This window comes from Quercus robur, chromosome 7, assembly GCF_932294415.1.
Source record: "Quercus robur chromosome 7, dhQueRobu3.1, whole genome shotgun sequence".
NCBI lineage: Eukaryota > Viridiplantae > Streptophyta > Magnoliopsida > Fagales > Fagaceae > Quercus > Quercus robur.
The window spans coordinates 3,394,330-3,406,084 of record NC_065540.1 but is presented as its reverse complement, the minus strand read 5'-3'; the positions used below and the strand labels follow the sequence as shown (position 1 = coordinate 3,406,084).

The window sequence follows — 11,755 nt, the reverse complement described above, 5'->3', positions numbered from 1 at the left end:
GGTTCTCATATGGGTCCACCACTGACATCACTTATTACCTATCACTAACAGTCTACCACATCAATATGTGTCAAACTATTTGTGCCTCTAGACTTTCTCATAAAGAGGTTTACGATACCATTACTCTGTTTGTAATGGCAATGCCAAGGTATCAAGCATTTTTCAAGAAGCATTAGTTTCGGGGTCTAACAAGGTCTGAAGATATTGTCACAAGTCAAACAAGTCAGTTTCAGGTTAATATTATTTATAAGGATGCAGTATATTAGATTCCATCATCAAATCAATTCAACTGTAAATCAGCCCGGGAAGATGCAATTCGAGTTGAATGGCAGAAAGTGGAAAGGTGGCAACTAATTTGGTTTTTCTGATGTTACTTCTAGGCATGCATTTGTGACTTGGTTTAGCTTGAATGCAATAACCACATTTTCTTTGAATTTCCCTTAACTATTAGAGTGTGGTTAAGTGTTCAAATTTGTGCCACTGAAAATATTAGTTAGTTCTTCAGCTGGGATGATGTTGTGGATTAGGATGTCCATGATTTGGAAGATGTTTTGCAGGCTTAAATCTTGTTTTTATGCTGCCATTGTGCTGCATGTCACTGTTCAGTCTTGGTTCTCAATATAAATTGCACATTTATCCCAAAAAAAAGAAAACATGCACTATTCTTCAGTAAAACTCAGATCTGAGAATGGTATAAGAGTAAATTGAAATAGATTGTTGCCATCTCTGACATTTTGCTGCAAAGAAAACAAGATTTCCTACGACTTCCCTTTCCCAACAAAAGAAAAAAAAAAAGAGTCATTTGTCAACTGTTAAACAATCATGGAAGACAATTGACTTCATATATGACCACAAAGCATGGAAGCACAGCCCTTGGATTTAAAACCATAAGCTTCTCCGAGCCATTTGAGTCATCTACATTTGATGCCACCACAGAATCAAACCGACCATCTTCCCCAATATCCATGAGCTCATGTCTATGGTAACCACCAACACGCCCTGCAATTACTCTGCATAAAATGATAGCCCTCCTTGCACATATCCTCTTGGCAACATAATCATTTGTCACCTTTTCATGTGCCTTCCAACTGTTCTCATGGACTAATTCTGGTGCATCTTCAACCGTAAAGCTGAAACGGATCATTCTGCAAACCCCACAACATTTCTTGTCACAAATGCTTGAATCTCCATTAGTTCCTAGAGAACAAGTTATAAGGGCACCTTGGAACCTTAGGAGTTCATTCCCATCAACAATCAGTCTCTCCATTAGCTGACTATCACATGAATTTGCAGCATTGAGTTTCACTTTGTTTCTAAACTCTTCAAACTTGTTTAGAACACTTTCACTGTGATTAACCTTCAACACCTTCTGGACTGTGAGGCCTATCTCCTTAGGCCATCCCGATCGGAATATGGTTTCCACAATACCTATTGAGGAATCTCCTTCTATGAGTTGTGTGACTCCTTTGACAAGTTTGCCAGCTCTTGATGTGGAACGAGAAAGAGGAGAGGCTGGAGGTGATGGTGTGTTCGTGTTAGACTGAGTTGAAGATGATGAAGAATTTGAATTTTCATGGGGGTCTAGTTTTTTCTTTGATTTTGAATGCACTTTCTCAAAGCGTGGATGGGAAACATTTGGCTTTGGTTTTTCTTTCTGTGGGGAGGTTGTGCATGGCTTAGGCTTGAAACACCTTATGGTTGCGCTGGGATGGCATACTAGAGCTGCCAAAGAAGCTGCTATTAGGCATCTTTCTACCATGGGTGGTTTTGTGAGAGTGATTTTTCTTACAGAACTCCATTAAAAAAAATAAAGTTTCCGAGGTTTTGGTCCCATATTTACCTAATCTTTAATGCAGGGCATCTAAATTTGAAAATTTACATATTTGAAAGAGCTTAAATTATGGGGAAATTTACATATTTGTCTGGGTGCCAACTGCCAAATCTTGTAGAGTAAATGTTGGGATTTAATTAATGTAGTCATAAATTTGATTTTAGTCAAATGGGCTTTATCTGGGCTAGCTAGAGATGGACACTGTTTTTTTTTGGGGGGGGGGGGGGGGGTGGGCGGGTTAACTTATTGTAAAAATTATTATTATTATTATTTCACTTTAAAAAAATTTTAAACCGTGTTCTTTTTGGTAAGGAGGAGAAAATAAATATATCGTTGTTCAAGTGCTTTTTTAAAGAGAAAATCTTAGTGCAAATACTATATGAAGGGGTTGTTATAATCGATGGCTTACACTTCACATAACCATTTGATAGAGATCATAGGTTATTTAAAGGTTAGAATAAGGATCCCTCTTTTTTTTTTCTTTTTTCTTTTCTCATGGGAAGGGACCTCTTTTAATTAATATATAATAAATATTTTAGAAAAAAACTAATTCAAAATGATGTTAAAATTTTCTACACGTGGATTCTAATTGGCTCAACTTGTAAAGTTTCTTATAATCAAATAAGAGATATGAGATTCATTCTCCACCTACACCAAAAAATTAATTAGTATTTTGATGTAATGATAAAAAGACAATTATCAAAAGCAAATATAATAGCAAAACTTTATGCACACAATTTTCGCAAAATGCAAAAGTGGAAGACTGCATAATTAAAGGATACGTATAATTGTTGCATGTCACGTGTATTGCTCTCTCTACTACGTGGCCTTCTTGGCTGCTTAAGACTAAGCAATTCGCTGTGTAACTAATCGCTTCATTTTCTCATCTCACACACACAAGAATATTAAAAGTTAAAACACCCCTCTACCACAAATTAACACTAGCATTTATTTTTTTTTCTCTTTTGCTGTGAAGTTAATTAAGCAGACAAAAAACATGGGCTCACAGACCTTCATAGAAGTGTTGCTGGCCATTCTTCTTCCACCAGTGGGTGTTTTTCTTCGCTATGGCTGTGGGGTATGTAATTCTTTATCGCCTGCCAATTTGTGTTTTGTATGTGACCGGTTCGTTTTTTAAAACTATGATATTGAGTTTAAAAATGCAGGTGGAGTTTTGGATCGATTTAGTGCTCACGCTGTTGGGTTACATACCAGGAATTATATATGCAGTTTACGTGATAGTTCGATGATCATGTCCCTTTTGAATCAGATCAGCCTACAACTTAATCTGTTCATGCGATGCTCTTTCTTTCTTTCTTTCTTACCATTGGAGTTTTTAACCCTTTGTTTTTTGTTTTTTAAATTCTTTTGTTACTTTTATGGCATGGCATAGTATAATGTCTCTTCCATTTTTCATTTATATTGGATTACATTGGTGGGATTATTTATAATTAAATCCAAAACTATTTAATTTTATTTATAGACGGTAGAGATTGACATCATTATTATTATTATTATTTTATTGCCACCGGGAGCCTTTTAACTAGGAGCAAAAAGAGAGAAGGAAATTAAAAATTAAAAAAAAAAAAAAAAGTTTAGCTACAACAATTCTATATATTGTTCAAGTGTATTATCAACATTGATGGATATCAATATCATCCTTATACCTTATTATTTGTACCATTTAGGGTGATGCATGCATTTCAACCCACCAACCCCAATGAATCTGACTCCAAAAAAGTCAACAATCATGGTTAAAAAAAAAAAAAAAAAACGCAAAAAATGCAAATACAGCTCATAAACGCTGAATCCAAACGCCACCTTAATCTACCTAATGAGCCGTCTTGGAATTTTTCATTGGGCTTCTTTTCTTTTTCTTTTTTTAAGTTTTGGTCGGGCTTCAAGCTAAGTAGTAATTCAACCCAATTCATATTATATCAATAGTTAAATTTATATGGATTTTAAATTCACTACATAGCAAACTACAGTTCATTTTTATAATATAATAGGTTGGAAGGTGAGGTTGTGGATTAAAAATATATTATGTTTTTTGTAGTTTATCAATAACAAAATTATTAGTTAATTTTTTAAGTCTTAGTTTAAATTTGTTACTTTGATTTGCATTGGTTAACTGGACTTAATTGTGTAAATTGTAATTATTAATTGAATTATAGGTCTAAATAATGAATGAAAGTCAATTTTTTATTAGGTACAAAATTGCCCAAACCCGATGACCCAATATAACCCAATTCAAACCTACAGGTTAGGACACATTTGGTAAACTGTAATAGACACTGTAATGTAATAGATATTCCTATGGTATAACTATTTGGTTGTTTGGTTATGTTTTTATTATAATGAATAGTTATTTCTTATCAAAAGTACTGAATATTTATTCCTTCACCTTATATAATAACTTAGTATAAAAAAAAATAATAATAAAAAAAACCTTATGTAATAACTTTAAAAAAAAATTTCCTAAAAAGCCATTAGTTGCCATATTTTCAAAAGAAAAGAAAATAATTTTTCCTTCTTGTTAATTATTAACTCTATTTTGAACACCCTAAAATAAGTGTTGTGGGGCTAGAAAACTCGTGACCCCGGCCCACTTTGCGTTAGGGCCCAAGACCCGGGCCGAGGAGGGACATTGCCGAGGACATACAGTGAAAGTCCAAATGGCTTAGAGATATAGCCGAGAATGATTCTGTCCTTGGCACCCCAAAGCGCTCCTGAAAGAAATGGCAAGTACGATATAGGAACAGTTTAATGAAGAGCTGAACACCTCCACATTAATGGAGAAAAGACCCCTGGACAATATGGCGATAAAAGACAAAGGAAATACTGCCATTACTGCAATTAAATACTCTGCGCCTGACGGAGCAATACTTTTCAGCTTTTACAACCACCCCCAATCACTTTGGGTATGGGCTAATGGGACAAGTATCAGCCTTGGAAAGCTGAACCTACATGTGGACGTTCGAGAAAGGGTAAAGGCTAGTATAAAAAGGAAAGAGAAGCAATTCGGGGGGGGGGGGGGGGACACATCGTCTCCCAAGCCATTGAATCCTAAAAAAGAGAGAATAATGAGACCATGAAACTCCTCGGACGAGGTCTAAGGATCGGAGCCGCTCAGGCCGTGCCAAGGGAAAAGCCTTATTAGATACGCTAAGTTCACCTTTGTGCGATTACCATGAACACCATGGCCAACCACTGTCCGGTGACCAAGGTCTAGCCTTTCAGCCCACGCTCTACAAATTTTATTGTTTGGGCCTTATACGTGCGAACCCAATACCAGTTTGGGGTCGTTACAAATTGAGTCCTTACAAGTGTATTTTAGGAAATTTGACTTAAAAATGATTTAATTACACCTTCTTTTTATACTCTACAAAATTATAGATGCATATTCAGAATTCTATTCCTAAATGGTCACCAAACTAATGAATAGTAATACTTATTACATTCCAACTTAATGTATTCCTTGTAATATTTATTCTTATTCTCATGTAATAATCATTACAATGTATCAAACGTGCCCTTAGTTTATAGAGTTACTATGAGGATTTTTTTTTTTTTTTTTTCCAGAAAAAGAGTTACTATGAGTTAGGTGAGGATTTCTTAACCCAATGAGGTTAGGTTGAGTTGAAAAATATCTCAAATTTGACTTAACCCAATCTATACACACTACTAATACTATTTATATGATACAAATACCTAGTTTGAATATACAACTTATTCATTTGAAAAATAAGAGATGAAAATTACATAAAAAGTTTAGAATTTATATTTTATATATAGTCTATATATATATATATATATATATATATATATATATATATATATAACCGAAGCCTCTGAAAATCTTACAATTTTTCACGTCAACACAATATTTAAATAAAATTATTTTTGTTTAGTCCAAATTAATAAGGAGTGAAACTCTATCTCTCTAACAAGTCTAATAAACTCAAACTCATCATTATCATTTTTTTAAAACAAAATTATTTTTATTTAATCCAAACTTAACAATCAAAATAATAATAATCCCTTAAATTAAAATTTGATAGGTTTTTTAAAAGAAAAATTAGAAAGGGATAATGATAGGTTAATAAATAATAATCATAACCTAAAAAATAAAACTAGGCAAAAAAATTAATAAATTTTGTAGGGAAAAGTAATGAATAATTTCATGATGGTTTTCATTCCTAATTATATAGATTTGATAAATTTCAAATTAAAATTCTGCCAAAAATGATAACTTTGGGAGATTTAAAATATATAGTGGTTGAGAATTTGAAAAATATAGTTGCTAGAAATGAATAAAAGAAAATTTTACTCAGTACTTGATTTCTTGAAAATAAAGTACTGTACAAAAAAAAAAAAAAAAAAAAAAAAAAAGATAAATCACTCCATAGTTCACACTCTAAATACTAATTACTATTGTAAATATTTATAATTTACTTAATAATATAAAATTTACGAAAGAAAAAAAAAAAGAATCAAAATAATAATAATCCCTTAAATTAAAATTTGATAGGTTTTTTAAAAGAAAAATTAGAAAGGGATAATGATAGGTTAATAAATAATAATCATAACCTAAAAAATAAAACTAGGCAAAAAAAATTAATGAATTTTGTAGGGAAAAGTAATGAATAATTTCATGATGGTTTTCATTCCTAATTATATAGATTTGATAAATTTCAAATTAAAATTTTGCCAAAAATGATAACTTTGGGAGATTTAAAATATATAGTGGTTGAGAATTTGAAAAATATAGTTGCTAGAAATGAATAAAAGAAAATTTTACCAGTACTTGATTTCTTGAAAGTAAAGTACTGTACAAAAAGAAAAAGAAAAAATAAAGATAAAGATAAATCACTCCATAGTTCACACTCTAAATACTAATTACTATTTTAAATATTTATAATTTACTTAATAATATAAAATTTACAAAAGAAAAAAAAAATTACCCAGTACTTGATTTCTTGAAAGTAAAGTACCATATAAAAAGAAAAAAAAAAAAAAAAGATAAAGATGGATCACTTCACAATCCACAATCTAAATACTAATTATTATCTTAAATATTTATAATCCACTTAATCATATAAAATTTAAAAAAGAAAAAAAAAGTTAAAAAAAAAATTACCCAGTACTTGATTTCTTAAAAGTAAAGTACCATACAAAAACTAAAAAGTTTAGAATAAATGAACATAAAAAAAAATTAAAAATATGGACAATTTACATTTTCTACCTAATAATATTCTTACAAGACTTTTTGAAGAATTAAAAAAATATAAGAATGACTATCAATAATATTTAAATTATATAGGTAAAAATTATACTATACATTTTAATGTATATATTTTAAATATATTCATGCAAATGCATGGAATTACAAACTAGTTTTTTATTTTGTCAATTAAAAACCCAAATTATGAAATTATAACGTAACATTGTAGCTGAATTGACACCTCTCCATGCACAAAGTGCTTGGGATCTAGAGGGGAAAGAGTTCGAACTGCGGGGTTAGCAGCATGTTGTAATTATTTCTCAAAAAAAAAAAAAAAAAAAACGTAACATTATAGCTGTGATTGTCGTTTTCGTACTAAGAACTCATTTTCTTCATCCAAAAGACATCCATTTACTGGTCGTTTTTTGTTTTCTTTAATTAAACGGCAGAGCTTTAGAGGTCGTTCTTTTTCGTTAAATCAAATTTCAAATTTATTTTTAGATGTCCTTATTGTTCTTGTAAACAAGAAGTCGTTTCTTTCGTTAAACGGCACCTTCCTCTTAGTCGTAGGCCATCTTTTGTTTATTACAGTATTTTACAACGAATACTTCTTGATTTCTCAATTAATTACATTGAGATGCTTCCTTATTTTGTAATTGCATGCAGTTTATGCGTTTAGCGAGAGGTTTGACCCAATGAAAAACAACAACAACAAAAAAAAAACAAGCAAACAAAAACAAACAAAAAAACAACAACAAAAAACACCAAATTAAGTCCTATATATATTGGTTGTGTATATATGGATTGGTATCTTTCTTCAATTTGATAAAATAATGGAAATGATTCCCTTCTGTGATTTAATGCTGTTAGTTGTTAATAAACAATGTTCTCTAGCACCTCTTTTTAGTTCCACTATTCATTTGATTTTTTCCTTGCATATATATGTTTCATAATTAGTATATGGGAAATGTTAACAAGCACTATGCGCTGCTTGTTAAGATTTCCCTATATGGGTCCTACTTAATAAAAATGATAAAAAATTATTAAAGGGATTGTTAAAAAAAAAAAACTACTAAAAAATTGTCAAAAAGGACAAAAATTTGCAAAAAAGTTGTTAATGGACACCTTACGGTGCCGGTTAACACAACCCTTAGTATATATAAGTGATAATCATCCGCTATATATTATGTACATTTTTTTTATAAGTAGAAGTATGTATGAAAAAAAAAATTTATACAAAGGCAAAGGGGCATCAACTAGTGCAAGAAAAGGGAAATATTTTGTTCATGATTATGAAATATCCTAAGATATATCTTGGGATAACTTAGAATTCCCATTTGATTTGAGAACCTAAATATTCTTTTTCGGAAAAAAGAAAAGCTGAAGCTTTTGCTTCCTGTTAATGATGCAAAAGCTTAACTATTAATTAATTTGTTTTACCTGTACAAACTACAAAGTTTACTTGATAATTAATCAGTTGATATAGATGATTATGATTTCCAACCTTTAAGGAAGTTTCTTCTGCAATATATTATGGAAATATATCCATGCAGTTTTTTATGTCATACTTTATACTTTATATTTAGTTATTTACATCACTAGCTCCATCTCTAAGCAACCTAAAATAAATAAATAAAAATGAAAGGATAATCTTCTTTTAAATATAGAATCTTCAGGATAATCTAGTGAATGTGACATTGAGAAGAAAATACAATATACTATAATATTATATGGGTATCTGAGTTGTTTAAACAACGAACAATTCCCATGGAGATCAAAGAATGGACATAGTCATATTATATGATGAAGCATATTGAAGCTTATTGGCCATTTGAGAATAAGGTCATCCAGTGATGAAAATTATTGCACTCCTACGTCTCATTGGCTACGTACCCTATACTTAAAATCTGTGGGCCAAACAGTTTTTGAAAGTTGAAACTTAAAAATCCATTTTTCTTCGTTAAAATTTTCTTATGAGTAACTTTTGTCCAACTTAAAAGAGGCTCCTCATCTTAGCTTTGTATAGTTGTTCTATAGTTGGTTTGTTGTACAAGGGAAATGATCAAAATCACAAGGTATAAAATAATTGCTTGCTCTTTGCTTTCATTGTAAACAAAGCAAAGGCCTTGAAACATATATGTCTATGAAAACATAGTGCTTTCTTTCTCATACACTTTTATTGATTTGGTTTTTTGTATATTATCCTCTAAAGGTAGTAAAATTGGTTTCATTATTAGGCAAAGGTACTTCTCAACATTGGGTCCCAACAATAATAATTTTCATTTTCCATTCTTAAACCCCCCAACTCCCTAGTCATTTTCAAAAGATCATTAATACAAGTATAACAACCTTTTTTCCCTGCTCTAATGGGAATGTGTGGCTTTAAAGTCCTCTATTTAATATAATGGTTTCTATCACTATTGGTATGAGAGCAACATTTAGACAATGTGTTATTTTCAAATGGTCCAATTTGTTCAATTTCGGTGACCCTATCAAACAATGACTCAGCTCATCGCTGTCAGGCATGATTTGTTAACGGGGCAATGCCCCAAATAGGAGGGCTTAGCACATGCCCAATCGACTTGGAAGATGATCATACTTATATCTCCAATTCTCCATGTCCCACTAGGACTATATACTACTTGCAAATAAAACTTGGGGTCCTACAAAATTGAGATTTACAAATGGAGAGATTTTCCAAATAAAATAAAACTTGGGGTCCTACAAAATTGGGATCTACACATTTGTGATGGTATTTAAGAGTCTTGAAATTAGTCAAAAATCCTAAAGAAACCAGAAGGAAAACCATTAAGATTGCCCCTTTGTGCATGTAAACTTGTGCCTTAACAGCTAATGTGTGGCTAAACCCAAAAGATGCTTGATTCATCCATTTATTATACCAAATTTGAACAAGGAAACCTCAAGTTATGATTTTTGGGTTTCATTGTGTTTCTGTTTTCAATTATTTTCTAATGTTAATCATTTAGAAACATTTTATTGGAAATTAAAAAAGCAATTAATTTTTATGATAGTTTTTTATATTTTTCATGAAAATAATGTTAAAATTTTCTTAATTTAGTTTATTAACAATTGTCTTAAAAATACCTGTTAACACGACCCAGTAAGTATAACAAGGAAAGCGTCTTTTTTTTTTCTTTTTTTCTTTTTTAATTTCAGGAAAACATCATATTGAGCAACGTTATAGGCAAGAGTTTCCATATGCTAATTAACGCTGTAACGCTAACTTCCACCAATAGATCCTGTAAGCACTCTCTGCATCATTGTACCTAACCAATGATTTAGTATTGGCTTTAGCTCTCCAATATCTTTAATCTTATTTGAGAACACCGATTTGACCCCCAATATTCATTGTGCAGAGGATCTATGAATAACTTATTTCCTATTAAACCTATTATGTGACCAAATTTAGTGATTTAAGTAACCAATGAAACTAAAGCCATCAAATCCATTAAGTAAGCAGTAAAACCAATAAACGAACAAAAACGATACAGTGACAAGAAAAATCGATGGAAACTAGGTGACACACGTTAAATAAGGTAATGTACTTTGAAAAGAATGAGTATACAATCAAGAACAAAATCTTTCCCCGCTTACACCAAAAACTAATTGGTGTCTTGGTTTGATAATAAAAAACTATCATCAGAAGTGGACGTTATAGACTGAAACTCTCTAAAAAAATAAATAAATAAATAAAAACAAAAAAAACAAAATCTTTATTATCTAAACTTTACAATTCCAGTAAATGAACTTGCTATTGTGACCCATAATTGCTTCAAAACTTTCAAACTTCTTGTACATGGACCCCATCATAAATGACTTGTCCAAGTTCTATTGAATTGGCATCTCCTCAAAGATTTGATATCTCATTTAGCTTCGTTAGGATGTTGTTTCAAAGCTCTTTGATCACAAGTATGGATATACACCTAAAGAATATCTATAATCCATACTATGAGATCCTATAATGCTCTCTTTGATTTGCTCTCAGTCTATACCTCTCCCACTGCCGCATAGAAGTCAAGAATACAAATCCTTTTATGCGTATACTTAAGTAGGGTTTAGAAACAAATCCATCGACTTCAAAATTAAAACATGTCATTATGCCTACAATTCTCAATCGATTGAGTAACTATCGAAATCCATATCTTGAGTGATTGAATGTCAATCGAGCAATTGTTGAATCCTGCATCTCGATTGATCAAGTTTCGATCAAGTCTTAAATTGATCTTTAACATTTGAACAACTTGATATCGACAAATTGTTGGTACTCTATTCCATGTTGAGTACAAATGACAATTGGGCAAGATGAAGTTAGATCATTAGTGCTTCACCCCTACCTTGTAATGGCATTACCCCATTCTGTCCCCACCCCATCCCTTATGACCCATTACATCCACAAGTTTGAAGTTGTGGATTCGAGTAATGGTTAGCCCCACTATTGTGTGAGCAGACTCATGCCATGCATAAATCATATTTAAGTGGGGTGGGGGTAATAATCACACTTGCGAGCTCCCTTTTTTTCCCTTAAAAAAGAAATTTCTAATGGTTATAATGAAAATGTTGTAATCATAGAAAAATAATGGCATTATAGTAAATATAAATAGAGCATGACAACGAAAATTCTTACCAACCCTCCCGAATGGTTGGGGCAAGGATTTTACCTTGTCCTTGCCTCTTTACTT

The 11,755-nt window shown here is 31.4% G+C and overlaps 2 protein-coding genes across 2 annotated transcripts; one reads left to right on the top strand and one right to left on the bottom strand.

The window, feature by feature from the left end:
• Positions 1-820: 820 nt before the first annotated feature.
• Positions 821-1,748, bottom strand: LOC126690789 (uncharacterized). The gene is made up of 2 exons (XM_050385917.1): positions 1,692-1,748; positions 821-1,540 (listed from the first exon to the last, which is right to left on the bottom strand). Exons 1-2 carry the CDS (start codon positions 1,746-1,748, stop codon positions 821-823), a joined length of 777 nt encoding a protein of 258 aa, XP_050241874.1.
• A 1,080-nt stretch (positions 1,749-2,828) lies between these two features.
• LOC126690786 (low temperature-induced protein lt101.2-like) lies at positions 2,829-3,128 on the top strand. Its single transcript, XM_050385914.1, has 2 exons — positions 2,829-2,909; positions 2,998-3,128. Exons 1-2 carry the CDS (start codon positions 2,829-2,831, stop codon positions 3,079-3,081), a joined length of 165 nt encoding a protein of 54 aa, XP_050241871.1. The 3' UTR covers positions 3,082-3,128.
• Positions 3,129-11,755: the final 8,627 nt, after the last annotated feature.

Bases quoted from the DNA above. Each gene is read 5' to 3' on its own strand.
- LOC126690786 (XM_050385914.1), top strand. From the start codon at position 2,829: ATGGGCTCACAGACCTTCATAGAAGTGTTGCTGGCCATTCTTCTTCCA. The intron at 2,910-2,997 runs GTATGTAATTCT...TTAAAAATGCAG, and splicing joins TTCTTCGCTATGGCTGTGGG to GTGGAGTTTTGGATCGATTT.
- LOC126690789 (XM_050385917.1), bottom strand. From the start codon at position 1,748: ATGCCTAATAGCAGCTTCTTTGGCAGCTCTAGTATGCCATCCCAGCGC. The intron at 1,541-1,691 runs GTGTTTCAAGCC...TCTTCAACTCAG, and splicing joins CATCCCAGCGCAACCATAAG to TCTAACACGAACACACCATC.